This window comes from Canis aureus, chromosome 15 (assembly GCF_053574225.1).
Source record: "Canis aureus isolate CA01 chromosome 15, VMU_Caureus_v.1.0, whole genome shotgun sequence".
Lineage (NCBI taxonomy): Eukaryota > Metazoa > Chordata > Mammalia > Carnivora > Canidae > Canis > Canis aureus.
In genome coordinates, this window is record NC_135625.1 from 23,574,511 (window position 1) to 23,596,619 (window position 22,109).

The window sequence follows — 22,109 nt, forward strand, 5'->3', positions numbered from 1 at the left end:
CGCCCACCCCGACTGGCAGGTCCGCAGCCACCAGGTGCTCAGCCGCAGACTGGAGGGGCTCTCAAGTTTCCTGAGAATTTAGAGCCAATGGCGGAGAACATGGTCACGAGTGAGCACACAGCACACCATTTTCCTATAAGGCGTTGAAAAAAGGAAAAAGACAGGAAAACAAAAAAGAAGAAAAGGTACTCCCTTCAAGGATAAGCTTGGGAGGCACATCCGGGACCTCAAGGGAGGCAAAGCCAGGCCTTAAGCATTTAAGGACGCACGCCCTCTCTGGGGGCTTGCACCGACCATTATATGCCGGCCGCTCTCCAGTGCCTCCTTAAGGGGGAGCGGCACCCGGGGGCCAAGTCTAAGGAGGCGTCCATTTTCCAGCTCCTGTTAGGGTGCAGCCCCTCAGGTGCGGGCGACTCGGGAGTGTGGTGCGCACAGCCCAGGGCACGTGTTGACTGAGAGTAGGCCCGTGAATAAAGATGATCGGAAAAAAAAAAAAAAAAAAAAAGATAATCGGTTAAAAATATATAAAGGCAACCCCCCCAAATAAAAACTTTCCAAAGGGCAGCCCAGGTGGCTCAGAGGTCTAGAGCCTGCCTTCGGCCCAGGGCGTGATCCTGGAGTCCCGGGAGCGAGTCCCACGTCGGGCTCCCTGCATGGGGCCTGCTTGTCCCTCTGCCTGTGTCTCTGCCTCTCTCTCTCTCTCTCTCATGAATAAATAAATAAAATATATTAAAAAAAAAAAAAGCACTTCCAAAAATACTAACGGGAAACTGCCTTCTCTTTTTCTTCTTCCTTTTTTTTTTTTTTCCAAATTAGAGAAACAGAACAAGGCATCCTTAATCTCCTGCATCCCCATTTCCCGACAATCCCGATAACCCTTGAGCAAAAAAAAATAAAAAAATAAAAAAATAAAATCTCTCTTCTCCAGAAACACTGTAATTATCTTAAAAGGGGAATTGGGGAAACTGTTCCCCCAGTGAATTGGCCTTGCCCTCGTTCTTTCTAATCCCATCTCCAGCTGTTGCCGCAGCGGCCATTCACACCACAGCACGGAGTACTAATAGCATCTATGTATCTCCTCATTCCTATTTCCGTTTGTTCCCGTTCCATCTCATTGACCAGCTCCTCAGACAGTGTCTCCGGAAGCACATGACCCTGGCAGGCCTCAGGACCCCCAGACTTGCCTTTGTGGATTCACTAGCTTCTCGCCCCCCTCATGCTCTCACTACCCCTGAAACCCGGCCTCCGACTACACCTGCTGCCCCTTTCACACCTTATTTTTAGGAATATGCAACATTTTATGATTCTGAAGCTAATTAATTGTATATATAGGATGACTTTATTTGTTAGGATACTAAAGCAGCAGTTTTCAAAATGCAGTTCCCAAGACCTGATTCACTTTTTTTTTTTTTTTTTTTTTTTTTTTACTGACATTTACACTGATAGTAGATAAAACCGTTGGCATCTTAACATTAGTCAAGGAAGTAATACCAACTGTTGTCATGTATTGTATTTTTCAATTTCTACACACTTGCAAATTTTTTTTTCTACTTAGGGGTATTCTTAATTTCTTGATGAAGCAAGACAATTCAACTTCGGAGTACAGGATTTAGTTACCGTTCTGGGTGACAAAATGGAAAATTATGCATAAAGCACTTAGGATGCATACGGGATTACAGTGGTTATCCAGAGAAAACACACTTTCTATTAACTGAATTATACACCATACTAGCCATGTTTTTTCATAGCACATTTTTTGTTGAAAGAACAAATGAGACAAATGTGGTTATTCAGGATTGTAGCAATTTGGAAGATAACACTAACAGAGTGACCTCGTCATTTCAAGGAAACCAACTGAGCATCTTGTCAATGATAAAATTCTGGCTTTGGAAAACTTGTATCCACTATTGTAAGCTTGACAGCTCCCCAAGACTTTGATAGCTTCTTTTCTGATAAAATCGGTGGTGATATTAACAAATGTGACTTGGATATTGAATATTGAAATATGTCAACATTTGGAAAGTCTGAAAACTCAGTGAACCAATATTTTCTGAAAGACCAACACATGATGTTATAAGATTATGCAAGGGTAAAATGTGGATGCAGAGTATAAGATACACCAATGGATTTTAATATAAGGAAACATTCATTGATGACTTCAGGAAGAAAAGTCACAATTATTGGAGAAAGGCTATTAGAATATGTTCTCCTTTTTCAACAATGTACTTGTGTGAGGACAGATGCTCTTCATATATTTTAAGTAAAATAGCATTGCAATAGATTAAATGCTGGAGCAGATAGTAATAGCTGTCTGATGAACCAAAAATTAGAGATTTCCAAGATTGTAAAACCAGGCCATTCTTTTTAGTAACTGCTCAGAGGGGATTCCTCATTAAAAAAATGTTATGTTTACTTTTAATAAATTAACACATGTTTTTAAAAACTCAGTTTTAATTTCTAAATACAGTGACTACAGATTGGTGCAACACACAAAATGTTTTTTGGGGTCTTCATCAATAATTTGAGTGCAAAGCACAAAAGACCAAAGTTCAGAACTCTTGTATTAAAGGGTATATTCCTTAGAAATGGGATTCCTGATGAAAATATACCTAATCTATAATTTTGGCACATTTTGCTGGAGTCCCAACCACAAGGTTGCACAATTTTGCATTCCAAGCAACATATGAGAAAGATGTCAAACTTTTTGCCCACTTGGTAGGTGAGAAATGGTATTTTTACATACGTTCAGTTCACTTTTTTTTTAAGATTTATTTACTTATTTTAGAGAAAGAGTGTGTGAGTCTGAGCAGCAGCAGGAGGGGCAGACTGAGAGAGAAAGAATCTCAAGCCAAATCTGCGCTTTCCACCATGGACCTCGATATCTTGACCCCAGAGATCATGACCAAAATCAAGTGTTGGCTGCTTAACTGACTGTGTCACCCAGGAGCCCCTACATTTTATTTTCATATGCTAAAGAACCATTTTTATTTCTTTTTCTGTGAACCATGTTTCAGCCTTTTACTCATTTTCTTTCACTAGGTTTTTCCCTTTAAGAGATATTTATACATTGAAAATATCACTCCCTTGTTAATACACAAATAGCAAATATTTTCTCTCTACTTGCCATCCACTTTGAATTGCTCCAATTTCCTTTTTTTGCCACTTGAGTCTTCAACCTTCTTTGTAGTTTCCCGTGTTTTGCCTGAACATGTCCTAGACAACTCAACTGAAAAGACTGATCGGTTGTAAAATGAACACGTTTACAATTCAGCAGCTGCTCCTGGCTTTATCTTACTTGACTTTCTCAGCAGCAGTTAATAAAGTTGACCATGACCCTCTCCTTGGAACATTTCCTTCTCTTTGCTATCAAGATTAGAGATCTGATACCCCTCCCACTTTACTGGTCTGCTTCTCAGCATCCCTTTTTGACCTCACATCCTTTTGTACCTCTATGTTTTGGGGTGCTTCAAGGGTCAATTCTGATCCCTTATTCTATTTCCAGTTGTCTCTGCAGATGATCACCTATCCAAAAATCACTTCCTCCAATTTAATCTTCTACCTAAATAGAAGACTTCCAACTCATTTGCAATTAAATGTCAAATAAGTGCCCCATATTCCCATATCCAAAACAGTATTCAGAGTTTCAAACAATACCTTCCTTTCCCCAGCTCACTTTAAAATGTGTTCCTTTAGAACAGCTCAACTAGTCTATGTTCAGCCCTCCCCCACTCGCACTTCCATCTCCTTGGTTCAACCAGAGTACTATTTTAAACCTAAATTAAGGTTTCTAACAACTTTTTTATCCATTACATTTAGGATAAAATCCAAGTGGCTGACCAATTCTCTGTGATCTCCCTACTTACATATAATGTCACCTCCAGCTTCCCCTGGGCCATTGTCCATTCCAGGTATGATAATAAATTCATCTGTGCTCTTTAAACTTGGCAATGCTTTTCTCATATTTTTATAATTCTAGTTCCTTTTTTCTTCTCTTCAGTTCTCAGCTCAAATGCCACTTTAGAGAGGCCCTTTTAGAAGTACCCAAATGGAAATACCCTCCCACCATTCATATCCTCTCATTTTCTTCCATATCTAATTTTATGTATGAACAAATGTATTTGTTGCTCACTCTCCATCCACAAGAAATTACAGAGTTCCTTAGATGTATCTGCACCTGACATTCTAGATGCTCAACAAATATTTTTTAAGAAATGTTTTAAATCAAATCATCACATAGTTAAAGGGAAATCAGAGAACAGAGAGAATAGAGATTATTTTTTACAGAAAACAAGAGAAAGAAAAGCTGGAGAACAATTTGTCTTTCTCGAATGTTGACTATGTGCTAAACGGTTACCAACACTTATCTCATTTTTCTTCATTTCATTTTTTTTTTCTCTGATCTGGCTTTCTCATTTATTCTTTTATTCGGTTACATTGCATATACACATTAAAGTTTCCATAAACGTTAAGATCAAGTCTAAACATTTAAAGAAAACCATGAGCAAGAAAATGGTCTTCAGAGAAAAGCTCACCTTTTTTTGTAATCTTGATTATTTCCCTTCAGGGAAAAAGCCAGAATAGTGGTGACCCAAGGGCTTTCATCTGTTCAGATGCTCTCTGGTCCTCCTCTCTCACCATCAGGTAGGAAATCTGTGAAGTTTCAAATTCTATCCACATAATAAATCTGGGATAGCAGTTATCAAATTTCAGTGAGCATTAGAATCATTTGAGTTTATTGAATTAGATTTCTGGGCTCCACCCCTAGTCTGACTTGATAGATCTGGGTGGAGTCTTAATTTACATTTTAATGAGCTTCTAGAAAATGCTGAATAGCCAGTGACCTTGGCTGGGAGGTTTAACCTCTTTGGGTGGGTCAATATTTTGTTCTATCTCTAAGGTCTTAAACGGTACCTGCTATATAATAGCCCCCACCCCTTTTAAATTAACTATATATGTAATTTCACAGGAAGAAATCCTTCTACAAGGCATTACCCTAGAATCTCATTGTGTTTTCCCTTTAGCCATACCATTTTATCTTAAATCATTAAGTATTTTCGTTAGAGAATAATACCTAAATTCATTGTTAGTTTTCAATATTTACTGAAGGAAGTGATCATGACATTAACTGTGGATAGAAAAGTCAAGAACAGAAATAACAGCTTGAGGAATGTGTCACAGACGGGAGGTCAGGGGACAATCCAATGGTTCATAGTTGGCCTCATGGGAGAGGAAATCTGAACAACTTCCTAAATTTTACAGTTCTGCCTCTGGAAGATTTTCACCACACCAGTCAACTTCCTGCTAATCAAACTACGGTGATTTTTTTTCTTTTTTTTAATCTGCTGACAAGACAATGAGAAATTCCACCATTTGCTATCTGATTTTCCAAAACCTTGCTCTACCCTATAGAATTTTAAATACATCTTTTCCCTTTATCTCAACGCTCCTACACACTCCCTCTCCTAAATCCAGATTCCCTAGGCTCTTTCAGATACACCACACTCATTTTTCTGTGCCCCTCTCCTTCTCAGCCAGAACAACCTCCTTTTTACTCTTTTTTCTCCCCAGTCTTTTCCAAGCTTTGAAGCAGCCAACTACTGTGAAGATTTTACCAATTACTCTGTCATTTATTCTCATGATCCCAAGCTTCATAATTCATAAGATTTCATTTTGACAGGAACCCTTCATAGTCTTCACATCAGAAGGCAAAACATCAAGCAAAATTCTCACATCTTATAGTCTCTTAAAGCCTATTTTAGATTTTTAAGCAATGAGTAATTAATTCTAGAAGAATATTTCAACTTAATTCTAGTAATTGTGTTATATAGTGGACTAAGCAATTTTTATACATTTATATATCACACAGTCCTGTGAGACAGGTGGTATCAGAACACATTTTACAGCTGATAAAGCTGATGATTCAGAGGTTAAGTAATTGACCCAAAGTACTCCTAACAGAAAATTACAGATCTAGGGTTTGAGTCACAGACTGTCTGATGCCAAATTTCATGATACTTCATTACCTTTATTAAGCGTTAATCAAGTACTTTGCCAGTTTAAAAGAGAAAATGCCTCAAGTTTGCATTACAGTTTATCACAAGATTCTTCTGGAGGCCTAGGGTAACAACATTATAGAGAGCACAGATCATTTCACGTGTTAACTTTTTACACAGGCATGCTCTTGATTAAAAAAAAAAAAAAAAAAAAAAATTGAGAGGGCACCTGGGTGGCTCAGTGGTTGAGTATCTGCCTTTGGCTGAGATCATGATCCCAGGGTCCTGGGATGGAGTTCTGCATCAGGCTCCCTGTAGGGAGCCTGCCTCTCTCTGTGTGTCTTTCATGAATAAATAAATAAAAATCTTTAAAAAATTATTTTTTTCTCCATTGTCAGAGAATAAAATGATTGAGTCATGGTCCTTGCAACTTATTTCAGTCCTTTCACATTTGTTAGCCACTGGTTCCCTCAGCACGGGCCCCAAGTATCATATGCTTAGCTTCTGGGGAGGACAAATATGACTGGTGCCAAACAAGTTATTATTAGTTACTTCTGGGCTCATTCTGCTGCAGTAGACCCACCTCATCCCATTTCAGAAAGGAATGGAGATATGCTTCATGATCAGCCATTTCATTGTTATTCTTCAGATAGGGCTAGCTGCTCTCTGCCTTCTTTTCCAAGGCGGTTCTGTCAGAAGCAAGGGCTTAGCTTTCATTGACCTGCTTCCAAAAGGTCCAGAAGTCTCCATTCAACTATTTTCTTAAAATATTACTTAAGAAGACACATTCATGGCAAACTTCTTTTTTTAAAAAATTACTTATTTTTTTTAAAGACATAATTTTATTCATGAGAGACACAGAGTGAGAGAGAGAGAGAGAGAGGCAGAGACATAGGCAGAGGGAGAGTCAGGCTCCATTCCATACAGGGAGCCTGACGTGGGACTCCATCCCAGGTCTCCAGGATCACACCCTGGGCTGAAGGCAGCACTAAACCACTGAGCTACCCGGGCTGCCCCATGGCAAACTGCTTTGATAGTACAGTTGCCTTTCTGTTGTGGATCAGTGCTTATCTAAACCCAACCTATCAGTTTTTTACTCCTGGAAAGGAAGATAGTCCTCCTAGGTAAGATGAAGAGGTCACCTTTACCTCTTCTAGTTCAACACAGGGACCAGCCCTCTCTGCTCTAACCACAGAATATCTTCAACAAAACAAATGGGCCTGGCCATAGCTGGGGTCAGTTAGGACCCTGAGCAAATGAAGGTCGGATTTTTGCCAAAAGCCACACATTGAGAAGAGTGTCATGTCTAACTGATGAAGTCAGACTAAAGTAGATTTCGGTTCTGGCTGTGCCACTTCATTGCCATGACCTTCATCATGCCACTGAATACTGAATATCACTTGCAAAATGAGAATCATTATGACTGTCTTTTGTTTACATGTGTGCATTATATGAGAAGTTGTATGAAACACAAGAGCAAGGTGGTAACAAGAAATTTCTCTCTGCAGGAATATCCTTTCTTTCCTCAAGTCAAGAACATTGCCTTCTTATAAAAGGAATGTGCAACTGAGGTGGTAGAGGAGGTCCAGAGGAGTTATAGGGAAATGAGAAATAGAGCATTTTTATGCCCCTTAAATTTCTTTTAGTACACAATAGGGTAACTAATTTATATTGAGGCACTTAGTGTTTTTATTAATGAGATGCTTATCTTAGAACTTCAAGATAGAAAAGCTCAAGATAGAGAACCACTGGTCTCTATCTTGTCCCTACTCAGGAAGGAAATATTTTTTTTTCAATAATATCCCCATATCAAGATATTAAGATGTACATGCATATTATCACTACTAGATATGCATCTTTAAGCCTTCAAATAAAACAAGGACTCAAAAAGTCTGTTCCATGCCTTAAAGTCATCTGATAACTAGGGCATCTTTCAGGACCTGGAAGTATACTTGTTAAAAGACTGACATCAAATGCTATAAAGGATTGTCCAAACTATTGGCTTTAAGTAAAAGGCAACCTTATAAATAGACTTGACCAGAGCCTGGTGAACATAATAGCAGGAGCTCTAGCAGCTATCTTGGGTCAAATATCCTATAAGGGAAAAGCTATACATGTCAGAGAAACAATAAATAGGAGTCTAGGTCTCTGAATCCATAGTGCCTTCCACATAGTAGATGAGTAAAAAGAACTTCTACCTTACTTAACCTGCCATTAGTTTTTTCCTGTTACTCCTAGTGTTACAGGATTTCTTCTTTAGTGCCCTTGGTTCTTGGTCATGCCATTTTGAAGAATGAAGAGGTAAACCAGAAGAAGAGTGATGGGAAACACAGCAAAGTTTATTGAACAATGCTCCCAAGAGGGAGGGGATCTGAGAAGGTTGCCATGGGGTTTCAAAGTCTAGGATTCTTTTTTTTTTTTTTTTTTAAGATTTTTATTTCTTTATTTGAGAGAGGAGAGAACATACAAGTGGGAAGAAGGGGGAGAGTGAGAGGGAGAAACAAACCCTCCACTGAGCAGGGCACCCAATTCGAGGCTCAATCCCAGGACCCGGGGATCATGATCTGAGCTGAAGGCAGATGCTTAACCAACTTAGACACCCAGATGCCCCGTAAATCTAGGGGCTTTTATGAGCTTGTTGGCCACTGTTTTATTCTGATTAACCTTCCATGAGCCTGTCATTCAATCAACTTTTTGCTATCTATCACAAGGGAAACGGTAGAGGGCTCCTTCCAGGACGGTGTAAAATCTCTTAAGAGTGGTTTACTCTTGAGGGGTGGGTGCTCGTCCCTGCCTGCCTTTCTTCCAATTATCCTTCATCAAGAGCTGAGGGTTCCTTTAATACATCGATTGTGCCAAAGTTAAGATCTGGAAGACCCAGCACAAATGGCTTGATATGGGACTTAGGGTGATCATTCTGGTTATCTTTATTTTTGTATACTTTTAGGGGAAGTGCTGGGGTATAGGAGATGAAGCTAGGGAAGAAAGGTGGAAGCTAGGGGGGAAAGACCTCTATGTAAGAACTACAAGAAAATATGTGTGAAACTTGCCATTTATGCCCATCATTTCAGAGACTCAGACAAAGAATTTTCTCCAGTGTGAAAGACCAGATCTTACAGTCAGCTCCAGGGGCATGAGACAGGACTTCAGTATTTGCCCTTGCCAGAGAGGGATGCTAGGAGGAGCTTAGGCAAGGAAAAGTGGTGAAAAACTCAGATCATCTGTGCTTTTTAAACCACTTGGCTTTAAGAAAGGACTAGAATATATTGGTAAGCTGCAAACCCAAACAATTCTCTGAAAACTGGCAGTTCTAGAAAGAGAGAGTAGGAAAAGAAAACACTATTTATATCTAGGTCCTATATGTCATGAACAGTTCCATTTGATCTTAGTCCTATGTGAATAAGCTTCGATCTTTCTTAATTGCTCCAATCTTGGAGAAGCAGTAAAATGACAGAACTACCTATGTTCTTGTTGAGATAGCCCAATTGCACCACTGCTGAACCTCTCCTGAAAATTTTCATCCATCCTAACTGTCTTTGTGGTAAAGTCAAGATTCAAAACCAACTTGGGAAAGTTAGTAATCTTAAAAGGGTTGTCTGTGAACAAAGATAGAGTTACTGTGTTTAGACAATGCAAATAAAATATTTTTTCCTTATTCCCTTCCCTCACTGGGCTCCTCAATAAATCCTGCCTGAAACAATACAAAATGGACACTGTGGTAGAAAGAACTCTGAGTTGGCCCCTAAGATTCTCACCCATTCCCCCCTCACCTCCCAGGTTTTCAAACACTCCTCTGGATTTTTGCACATGTAATTGGGGCCCCAAATCAGCAGACCCTGAGAAGGAGCCTACCCTAAATGGGTCTGAATTAATCACGTAAGCCAGTAAATAGGGGCGGGCTCTTGATGGGGAGAAAGATTCTACATGAGGGATGTGTGGCTTAGGAGACAGATGAGGCACATGTGTCACTGATCTAAGAATGGCCTCTAGGAACTGAGAGCCACTCTCACCTGATAAGAAAATGGAGTCCTCAGTCTTACAACAGCAAGGAATGGAATTCTGCCCACAATCTAAATGTGCTTGGAACAAGATCTTGAACTTCAGGTGAGAGCACGTCCCTGCTAACGCCTTAATTTCAACCTAGTGAGATCCTGAAGAGAGGACCCAGCCATGGCTTGCTGGATTTCTGACATACAGAATTGTGAGCTCATAAATGGGTGTTTTCAAGCTGCTAAATTTGTGGTAATTCGTTACACAGCAAGATAAAACTAATAGAGACACTGTGTACTGCCACTTGGTGCCTGAGAAATAGGGTTAGAAATGGATTTTTCAAGAGACTTCTACAGCTTATGTTGGATATGAGGAACACATTAAGAATTCTGTTTTAACAAGGTTTTATTAGATCACAATGATAGCCTCAAAAACAAACCTAAAATAGCTTTGACAGATTTTAACCTGGAAAAAGAATTCTTAGTTAGGATTTTTTCTTAGTTGGGATTTTTTTTTTTTTCCATGATCAGTAAAATTTATACTTCCCCTAGAGGGGAGTAACCTCCCCTGAACCAAAAGGTCAGAGGACTTAATTTCTTATTTTCTAAGGATTCACCCTACTTTATCTGTTCACCTAAAAGTTCCTTGAATTTCTTAACATGTTCAGTAAAATGAGTGAATTGCTATTGGTTTCAGCAGCTTTATCCTCTAACCAGTTTCTGCAGAAATATCTCTTATTGACAAGTCTCCTACAGATATTAAGATTCTCATAACTTTTTTTTTTTCCTTTGGTAACAGCTTTAACTTCTCACCCATTTATAAAAAGATTTCTTATTTGATTATTAGTCAATTGTAAAATCTATGCTGGTTGAAGTTAGCAGCAGGTCTCAATCTTACAACTAGTAACAAGTACATATTCTTAGCAATGGTTGTCCAGTTTAAGAAGTGACAATTCTTCAAAGGGAGTCTTACAAAGAATTGTAACCTACAGATGAAAGCTACACTTCTCATCCAGCCATTTTTTTGATCGAATTATTTAATTATCTGCTCCATATACATGGAATTGTTACAATACAATGGTGTAAGAAAGCATTTTCTTACTGTCACGGGTTAGTTTGTCTAGTGTATGCATTGCTCTCAGTTTATTGAATGATAACCACAATTAAAAAAATAATGACTCTGAATACCTTCACCTGGCAAAGTTGGGACACACAGCTTATGAAGCACCCATATCAAAAGCCTTTCTGTCAGCGTGTCTGGACAAAAGTTTGAAAAAACATGGACATAAGGAAATTACAGTCTAATGCAAGAGATAGACAATTAAAGAAAATAATAAACTGCAACACGAAGGCTCCAAAGGAGAGCTACAAGGACCGGGAGGCTTCTATAGGAAAGGAGGAATTTCGTTACCCAAGGAGGTCTAGAAATGCTCCCCCCAAGGAAGCTGAAGTTAAGAAGGTAGGAAATAGAGGAGGTGCAGGGAAAGTGAAGATGCCCTGTAGCCTGCTGAGGTAGCTTTCATTGATCTCTTGGATTCATTTTTAAGGTACTTGTTGGGCAAACAGCTAAGCAGAAGCTTGATTTCTTCTTTAAAGTGGTAGTTGGAAGGGAAAGCTATTATCAAGTACAGAACAAACACATTCTTTGTTTTTTCCCCCCTATCGTCTAGTTTGCTTGGTCTCAATCTTCCCAAACCATTTATTAGACTTTCACATGGTGTTGCCTATGGGCTTTCCAATAGAACACAAGCTGGGGGTAGAGTATGCCTCAAAGGCACTTAGACTATTTTGTTTTAAAAATACCAAACTTCCAAACTCAGGAAGTTCTGCTTTTTAGTATCTGCTTTTTAGTTTAGTCTTGTTATAGGATTCTAGCAAACTTTACCACACAAAAGGCTTGATGTTTGGTCCCATTTGTCGGGCTAAACCATTTCATGTAGTCAGGCTATCACTATCAATTTAATCTAGTCAGTATCTTTGACTACTTCAATGGTTTGATTTAAAACCTCCTTAGGCATGAGAATTTAGAATTTCTTGTGGTAAATTAGCTTATAGAAATAGTGAATTTGGGGCACTGAGTGTCTCTGTTGGTTAAGCATGAGAATGATCTCCACATTGGGCTCCCTCTTCCATGAGAGCCTGCTTTTCCCTCTCCCTGGTGCTCCTCCTGGTTGTGCTTTCTCTCTCTCTCTCTCTTTTTCTCTCTCTCTCCCTCTGTCAAAGAAATACATAAAATCTTTTTTAAAAAGTTATTAATGGGGCAGCTTGGGTGGCTCAACGGTTTAGCGCCGCCTTTGGCCTAGGCTGTGATCCTGGAGACCTGTGATCAAGTCCCACATTGGGCTCTCTGTGTCTCTGCCTCTCTCTCGCTTGCTCTGTGTCTATCATGAATAAATTTTTTTTAAAAAGTTATTTAAAACAGTGAACCTGAAGTTTGTAAACACTACAATTCTTTGTATATATTTAGATCTCTACTTAGAATAAAAATATTGACTCAGTTGTAGGTTGTTCCTGGAATGACGTGGCTACTATTACAAGCCACATTCTCTTGCATATTATGAAGAACATGGAGTAGATTTCCCATGTTCAATACAAAAATGTGAAGAGTCTGGTTATAGTTTTCTTTGGTTAAAAAGGTGCTAACCCACTAGAGAATACTTAGCTTCCTGATTAAATGAAGTTACACTGGGCTAGAGCTTCAGTTCCGTGTGAGTACAGAGGCTAGATACCCAGAGAGTTCCACCATTGCCACCTAGGAACCAGAGATGACACGATAACTGATAAATCTCATCCTAAGTGTGTTTTTTATTTATATTTAGCAGTTCCTTTGCAGCCTGCTTCAAGTGGCAAAACGGTCAGATATGTATGCCAGGATACCTGTGGGGATCTTGTTAGAGGCCCTGGCTGCACTTTCATGTTTACTATGTTACTGACCCCTTAGCTTTCTACTGCTGAAGCCTAAGACATACCTCCCTGCTCTTAACATACACCTATAACTGGATAGATTTTTACACGACTTTTTCCCTTGACTCTTTAAGTGTCCTTTTCATTTAAATCTAGCTTGATCTTGATGAAATGCTGTATTTGCTATATACAAGCATTTGTTATGTGACATATTTTCCTAAAAAAATATATATATAACCCCTCACTCTACCAAATCATACACTAATAGTGCTTTTATAAGTATTGGAGCAGGATACTCAATCCCTATGCAACTTGAACCAGATGCTCTTAAAAATATTAACAGTCCTTAAAAGAAAAAAAGTCATGGAGTAGATTAAAATACATAATGAACAATAACAACAACAAAAAAAATCTCAACAACTTTTTCGAAGAATAAAATTATTTGCCAGGCTTTGGGAAGGGCTGAGGCAAAGGAGGTAGTGAAGCAAAGACAAAACGCACACAGGGACCACCAAATAAGCATCTCTAAGATAGTATCTGGTTAAACTGAGCCAGAAAGAGTATAAGGTGAAAGGACATCATGGCAGTGGACAGGTCATCACATTGGTGGCTTGCTGCACTTTTCTGTGTCAGTATCCTTAGCCTTCAGATGATTTTACTTGGAGCAAATTTTCAACATGCTAGCAAAGAATCCTGTTTGAACCAATGTGATTCTTGCTACAACTCTCTCATTTTGCATTGTAGAGCATGTAATTTCTAGCCTGACAGTCAATTTCCAGACCTACTGTCATTCCAAGGATGTCTGCAAGCTAGTTTAACTTTGAATTTCACCCATCTTCTATGATCATCTCATTGAGACAGAACTTTTCCAGCCTTTACTACAGTTCAGGTCCTCGCATTTGAGCAAACTGGTGTTTGAATGCTCTGGTGAAAGTGGAACTACAGACTTGGATTCACTAAAGACTTCTTGATTGTGTGTCCATTCTGATTTAGCAGAGTCTATGCCATACTTACCTGCTCATTCCTCTCTTCCAAGGGACCTGCTTTCTTATCAGACTCAAGTGCCTTGATAAAAGACTCAGGATTTCTTGGACCTCATTCTGAAAAAAAAAAATAATAATAATAATTATTCACTCCTCTTGGAGGTTGCTAGACTTGAACTATATAAAAATATATGTTATAGCAAACGTAGGCAGGAATTACAGGGTGACAATGACTCCTAGTCAAAAAGCATCCTTTGGTGCCCCCAAACCTCCATGATTGAAAGGTCAGGGATAGAAAAAGATTTTAAAAGTGTATCACACCAAAGACCCAAAGTATTAAGATTGATAAAGAACCTCTGGAATTTTGAAAGACAAGGCAATCTTACCTTGAAGATTCCTGTGGCATTCTCAATGGTAAACATCGTGAAACTCACATTTCCAAGAAAGAAAACAAATCTCACAAAGGAACATCAGATCTGCCACACAGAACCTCTTCAGATTTTTTTTGGTTAGAATCACATATTGGTCTTTAAATTCATGAGGACTTTGTTATCTCAGCCATCATCCCTAGCTGCAGGTTACACCTCTAATCTCTCACTTTTAAATCTCCTTGACCTTAAGGTAGATGCTACGGGGGCTTTTCTTCCAGTTTCTTAAGAGACATTCATAGCAAGACTTACATCCACTTGCAATTGCAAGTGGTTCAAATAGTGTAAACAGAACAAGTCAGCTCTTCCAGGAGATCTGGTCGGTTGGAGGCAGCCATTGTCCTTTTCAGTGAGGCAGAGAAAGATAAGAAGGGAAAAAAATCACTCATTCCAATCTATTATTTTACAGGATCGGGGATTTGTCTTCAGCATCAACTCATGATCACATTATTTCATCTTCTCAGTCACTCACGGCTGTGTTTTTAATTGCCATTCTTTTCTGTTGAAAAGTTGTCTGGGATTTCAAATGCCCTGCTCTAGACTTCTCTTGGAAGCTCTTCACCATCTACATTATACTGGGAACTCACTTGCAGCTGCCCCTGGAACCTCATCTGTGAAGTACAGTTTTGTTAAACTTTTGGTTCTCCAATCTCTTCTCAGAGTAGAATTACCTGGAGAGCTGTAATCACTGTGACACCTTTGTCTATGGTTTCCAAACTTTAAAATCCAAACATTGGAATCACCTGGAGATCTTGTGAAGGCACAGATTCCTGGGCCTTAGCCTCAAAGATTCTGATTCAGTCAGTTTGGGTTGGGGCCCAGGAGTTGACATTTCTAACAAGTTTTAGGTGATGCTGTGTCCAATTACTCCATTCCAATCAGGGCACTAGCAATTCAATCAGGACCTCTGAGAGGCAGCCATTGGCTTCAGGTGCTTAACTTCAGGTGATTCACATATGCAGCTAAGTTTGAGAAGTAGAAGACTGGAAGGATTTTTTTTTTTTTTTTTTTGAGATTTTATGTATTCATGAGAGACAGAGAGAGAGAGAGAGAGAGGCAGAGACACAGGCAGAGGGAGAAGCAGGCTCCATGCAGGGAGCCTGATGCGGGACTCAATCTCGGGACTCAAAGATCACACCCTGGGCTGAAGGCAGACGCTAAACCGGTGATCCACCCAGGGATTCCCTGACTGGAAGGATTTTAAAGGAGGCATGATGGGGTACCTAGAAGGAAGCATATATGAAACCTAAATCCTAGCTCAGCCCCGTGACAGCAAAATAGGCTTTGTGTCTCTAGCTGCCCTGCCAGCAAAGACTTCAGTCCTAAAAGTCCTTCTTTAGCTCCCCTTAGTTTTTTCAGCCACGATCACAGCAATGATGCCTCCCCACCCACTCCCAATGTCACAGTTCCATAGAGGCACTTAGCTCTTAATTCCTAGGCATGCAATAATTTCCCCCGGTGACACACAGTGCCTGGTAAATGGCATGAATTCCCATAGTCCATGAGTTCCCATGTTGAGGAACACCTTTTCAGGTTCTCTCCAACTCTATTGGCACCCTAGTCCCACAGGTAGTTTTTAGATCGGGCCTCAGGCCAAGGAAGGGCTAGGACAGTGAAGATGGTGCCAATTTTGTTTCTTCTCAATAAATCCCACTCGCTCTCTGAGAAAGCTGTGTCTCAGTACATCGCAGGGAATATAATCAATATTGTAATAGCTTTGGCAACAGATAAAATAAATAAACCATATCCTAAACTTTGATGCCTCAAAGTGCTCTCTCTGACCCCAACATCTGGGGCTGCAAAGGACACATAAACTTGTGAGGAGCGCCACCTGGCAGTATCTGGAGCCAATTACATTAGATGGATGGGGGAGGAGGAGACTCTAAGCCTGATCCACCTTCAGTGCTGGACTTGACCGGATCCTTGCGCCATCAGCAAACCTGTTTTTGGCCACAGTTATGAACACGTTAAGTTTAATATCTGTGGCTCGTTCAATCCTGTGGAAATGGCAGCCTTGCTCTGTGGGTACTGGCATGGACTCCAAAGTCAGGCCACCTCTGTGGATCTAGGGCAAGGTTCACAACCAGTTTGTTTTCTCATCTGTAAATGGTGCTAGAATACCGACGTCACAGGGCTGCTGGAGGATTAAATAAGTAAATATATTAAAGTATTGAGAACGGTGCCTGACACAGAGCCAGCACACTGTATTTGTATTAGCCAGTCTCGTGGGGTTTTTTTCCCCCCTCCATAAAAATACTGGTTTATGATGAGAGATTAAGAGTCTTATAAACAAACGTTAAGATTTTCTTAAGAGAAAAGTAGGTTTCCCCATTAAAAGGATGAATATCCACATGTATTCGCAAAGGCATCACTTTCCTACCCATAAAATACTAGATTAGCATGGGATGGTCGTTCATATTTATCTAATCTACCAGGTATATTAGTACACCACCAGGAGTGTGAAGATGTTTCATAATTCCTGAAGAATTAAGTGATGGACATCTCATAGAGGGTGTCTATGATAGAAGTAGGACAAAAGCGAGTGAACTTTGCACTCTCAAGTTTTTTGTTTTTGTTTTGTTTTTGTTTTTTTTTTTTAAGAAAAATCTAGTCTTAACCTTTACTAATAGGAACCCTATTCACAGGGTAGTTCAAATTATCTGTAATAATCTAAGCCCCACAATCCTCATTAAAAAGAAGTTAGATTCTCTCAGTAGTCCATCTTCACTTTAGACTACATCTTTTTATTATTATTTGTCAATATTTGTTTGAACGGCTTTTATAAAGTTTTCTTCCCTATCTAACTCGTACAGTTGCTCTTTGGCTTCCCTTTTTATCTCTTTTGGAGACGAAATACATAAAACACCCAGCATGAAGCCCAGAGAAAGTACATTTCCAACAGTTACCTTTTCATAAAGCAAAGGGCTGAACAAAAAAGGCTCTACTCTCACGCAGAAACAAACAAAAACCACCTCACCTTAAATTTTTGTTTGTTTGTGGTCAAAACTCTGGAAGCTAACTCCCCACCTGCGTGAGTCAGCAGGCAAGGCTTGGCTGTAGCTTTTAACTGAATGCATGAAGTTTCAGCACCAGGGCACCTTCCCTGACTGAGCTGGCTCCCTGGTGTTGCTGGTAGGACCAACGTGCTACCTATAAAGAATAAGAAAGGTGAATATTTCCAACCTTAACTGGTCTTTAAAAAATATGTCTGAGACAAAAAGAATGTTACAATCTAGACTTTTTGTTACTGTAATATTTTGACCCAATGTCAGAATGTAGTCTTCAAATTTTCCAAGAGTTTTCTCACTTCTAAATAGTAGCGATCCCTTGGTTTGATCCCTTGGTTTGAAAGGTACTTAAGCCTTTGGTTTGAATCAAATGCCATTTCTCCCAGGGAGTTTTCCCTGATTGTTCCAGCAAGAAGGAAATATTCCTTCCACGAAAATGCCATTTTTTTTTTGAAAATGCCAAAAATTTAATAAATTTAAATACTACCACATGTGCTTAAAGCGCACATCTTTTAATCCTTTGATATTTTTCTTTTTTGCACTCATATCTCCTGCTCCCGAAGAAGATAATTTTTAGTCATATTTATATCACTTGCTGAGCACTGAGCTCTTTGTCTATATATAATAGAGGTTCAGTATGTATTAGTTACATAAAAACTATGTTGAAATCATAAAACCACTACAAACATTTCATTATATTACAGCTGAAACCAATCCTCTGAGATATTTGTATACCTAACCTGAAGAAAATCACCTCATTAATTGGTTTACTGCAAGTCACACCTCACATTTCTTTGCTCCTACCCTATTCCCAGTATTCCTTTACTGCCAAAGTGTTGAAAACACATTAAGAATTAAAAAAGAAAAGAAAGAAACTATACTTTTATACAAAAATTTATAAAATAAAGAAGTAAAAGTGATGCATTCCAATTCTCCAATTCCACTATGGCAGTATGTATCTTTCCATATGTTTCCTTTTAAATTTCATTTTAATGTGGTAAGAATCTAAACGTGAGATCTACCTTCTTTTAAAAAAACTTATATATGTAAGTTTATATAAGTGTATAAGTGTACCATATAATTTTGTTAGCTACAGGCACAATGTTATACAAGAGATCTCTAGAACTTCTTTACTATGTATAATTGAGACTCTATGGCCCTGGATTAACCTCTCCCCATTTCTGCCTTTTCCTGGCCCCTGGCAACTGCCATTTTCTTTTCTGATTCTGAGTCTATTTTTCTATTTTTGTTTTTTTAAGATTTTTATTTTTTTAAAGTAATCTCCACACCCAATGTGGTGCTCACCCCGAGATTGAGAGTCACACATTCCACCCACTCTGAGCCAGCCAGTCTCCCCTGAGTCTGTTTTAAAATAACACACCTCATTGCAAGTGGAACATCCAGTATTTATCTTTTCACAATTGGCTTTTCATGTAGTATGATGTCTGTACAGTTCATCCAATGTTGTCACATATGATAGGATTTTCTTCTTTTCAAAGGCTGAATAATATCCCCTGTGCATATATCCCCCAGTTTTCTTTATCCTTTCATACATAGACATTTAGGTTGTTTCCACATCTTAGCTTTTGTGAATAAGGCCACAATAAACATGAGAGTGCCAATACCTCTTCCAGAACTTCATTTTTAATTCTTTTGGATGAATACCTAGAAGCAGGATTGCTGGATCATATGGTAGTTCTATTATTAATTTTTGAGACATCTCCACATTATTTTCCATGACAGCTTCACCATTTTGTGTTCCCACCAATAGTGTACAACAGTACCAGTTTTTCCACAACCTCACCAATACTTTTTTTTTTTCACTTTTTAAAAATATATAATGGCCATCCTGACAAATGTGAGGTAATAACTCATTGTGGTTTTGATTTATGCTTCCCTGATGATGAGTGACATTGAGTGTCTTTCCATATACCTATTGGTCTTTTGTGTATCTTTTTTAGAGAAATGTTTATTTAAGTCTTTAGCCCATATTTTTTTATTGGGTAATTGGTTGTGGGTTTTTTTTTTTATAGGACTTCCTTGTATATTTTGGAAATTAACCCATTCTGATGTATGGCTTGTAAATATTTTCTCCTGTTTCCTATGTAGTGCAGAATCTTCTTAGTTTGATGTAGTCCCATTTGTCTATTGTTGCTCTTGGCTCTCGTTGCCTGTGCTTTTGGTGTCAAATCCATGAAATGCTTTCTTTCTTTCTTTCTTTCTTTCTTTCTTTCTTTCTTTCTTTCTTTCTTTCTTTTGTTTCTTTCTTTCTTTTTCTTTTCTTTCTTTCTTTCTTTTTATTTTCTTTCAGAGACAGAGAGTATGTACAAGTGCAAGCAGGAGGAGAGGAGAGGGGGAAAGAGAGAATCTTAAGCAGGCTCCATGCCCAGTGCAGAGCCTGATGTGGGGCTGTATCTCAGCACTCTGAGATTATAACCTGAGCTGACATTGAGTCGGATGCTTAACCAAATTACCCAAGTGCCCCCAAATCCATACTCTTTCTATGCCTTCCTGTACACAGATACATTTTCAATACCTATAGCATGACCTCATTTTTTATAGGGAAAAAATACATATATAACCTATTTTTAAATTATTTATAAACTATCTGTGGGAGCAAACATGTATTTTCCCCTTAATATCATATAATGGATATCATATCATGCAGTGTATGCATATTGATCTGTTCTTTTTTTTTAAATTTTTTAATTTATTTATGATAGTCACACAGAGAGAGAGAGGCAGAGAGAGAAGCAGGCTCCATGCACCGGGAGCCCGACGTGGGATTCGATCCCGGGTCTCCAGGATCGCGCCCCGGGCCAAAGGCAGACGCTAAACCGCTGCACCACCCAGGGATCCCTGATCTGTTATTTCTAAAATGGCTATATAGTTATAAGAAGAGCTATTTTTGGGGGATCCCTGGGTGGCGCAGCGGTTTAGCGCCTGCCTTTGGCCCAGGGCGCGATCCTGGAGACCCGGGATCGAATCCCACATCGGACTTCCGGTGCATGGAGCCTGCTTCTCCCTCTGCCTGTGTCTCTGCCTCTCTCTCTCTCTCTCTCTCTCTCACTGTGTGCCTATCATAAATAAATAAAATTAAAAAAAAAAAAGAAGAGCTATTTTTAAAAAAGAAGAACTATTATTTTTAAGTATATATTCATGTAAGTCCTCTTTGTAATTTGTGATTAGATATTTTATGCATGTGTTCCAAGTTCTCTTTCCCAGATTGCCATTAAAAAAATAAAGTTACTTTATTTACTTTGCTGTATAAAAGTGTTTAATTTCTATTTAAATTTATTAATCTTTTCTTTAGTGGTGTCTAAGCTCTGAAGCATGCTTTAAAAAGCCTTTTCTAAGTAGTCTATTTTAAATTTCTGTGTTACCAATTATCTCCTCTTATGATGTGCTTCATATTTTGGACACAATAATTGACCACATATTTAACAAATATGCTCCTTACTTGCTAAATAGATGTGGGGTACTCTAGAACAAAAACACATTCAAGAATAAAATAATATAAATAAATAAGGTTAAAAAAAAGCAATACAAAATGAAATAATAGTATAAATTCATGACTAGAGTGGGGAAAATACACACACACACACACACACACACATCTGGAATACACATTGGTATAAGTTGTTAGGTAAAGATCCAACTTTGTCTTTTTTTTTTTTTTTCCAGATGGCTACCCCCAGTTGTTCCAAACCAGTTGTTGGATAATCTATCTTTTCCACACTGATAAGAAATGACAGACATATTTTTAAAACCAGGCTTTCAAACAATATGTTTTTCAAATAAGTCCTCATCCAGTCCACTGCCTTTACCAATAAATAAGCTCTCACTCTGTCTTTAAGATTAATCTTTTCTTTGTGCTCCAATGCTAATAGCATATAGATGGCAGTTGTGACTGTGGAGACCATAGGGTATTCCTACTATCACCCCCTCAGCAGGAGACAGGCCAGAGGAGAAGCTCTTTGAGTCGTCAATCTCAGAAATCATGTCTGGTAGTGTAGTGCCCTGAGGATTGGTATAATGTATTTTGGGATGGCTGGCCCACTCTTCATCTATGAGTTATCCATGAACTTCTTCATCTATGAATTAAGCTCAGTGTGTTGTGAGAGATGGTAAAGAAGTCTGCATCCCCAATAATGAGCGTGGCCAGTGATTTCAGATACCAGTCACAACATCACACCGTAATAATAGCTGTCCTTCTGAAACATTGGAGCAATATTCATTTTATTGAGATAATGGAAAATTTCAACCTTTTACAAGTCAATAAGTGAGATGTAATGTAGTACGTGGACAAAAGAGAATGACTGGGAGGTAAAAGGCCCAGTTTCCTAGTCTGGACCTGACTCGTATAGTAGGCAATTAGTCAGGACCACCTCAATTTATTTGAATCTCAATTTTCTCCACCATCTATAGAAGGTAGTTGGACTATAAAATTTCTTGGTCTCTAATTAAAGGACTGTGGTTCAATAATAGTATGGTTCCTCTATTTTTTTCATGTAAAACTTATTTACAAAGAAGTTGAGTCCTTGCTATATGTGAAGAATTCTTCTAGTCACTGATGAATAAGACATGGTTATTGTATTAAGTAGTTTATGTAAAGAATTTGCTTGGAAGAGGGATGTGGGTTGGAGCAGCAGATCAGTATGACTTGAACTTAGAACATGCCAGTTTCCCCATTCCAAATTGGAATGCGGGATCCGTGATGTACCATATCTCTATTGTAAAGCTTATTCTAATAATCCTGGTTAGTGTTAAAGTCTTCTTCTAGGCTTGGGTACACACTGAATGT

General features: G+C 38.8%; 1 protein-coding gene across 3 annotated transcripts in view; it reads left to right on the forward strand.

The window, feature by feature from the left end:
- Positions 1–22,109, forward strand: part of TRIML1 (tripartite motif family like 1) — a 53,831-nt gene that overhangs the window by 23,881 nt on the left and 7,841 nt on the right. For 2 of the 3 annotated variants that reach the window (XM_077848827.1, XM_077848829.1), the window contains exon 1: positions 21,924–22,064. In XM_077848827.1, the coding sequence (XP_077704953.1) occupies positions 21,939–22,064 (126 nt within the window). In that variant the 5' untranslated portion in view covers positions 21,924–21,938. Of the gene's footprint in view, positions 1–3,816; positions 3,909–4,564; positions 4,642–5,259; positions 5,316–21,923; positions 22,065–22,109 lie in introns of those variants that run through there. The other variant, XM_077848828.1, reaches the window with a different exon arrangement.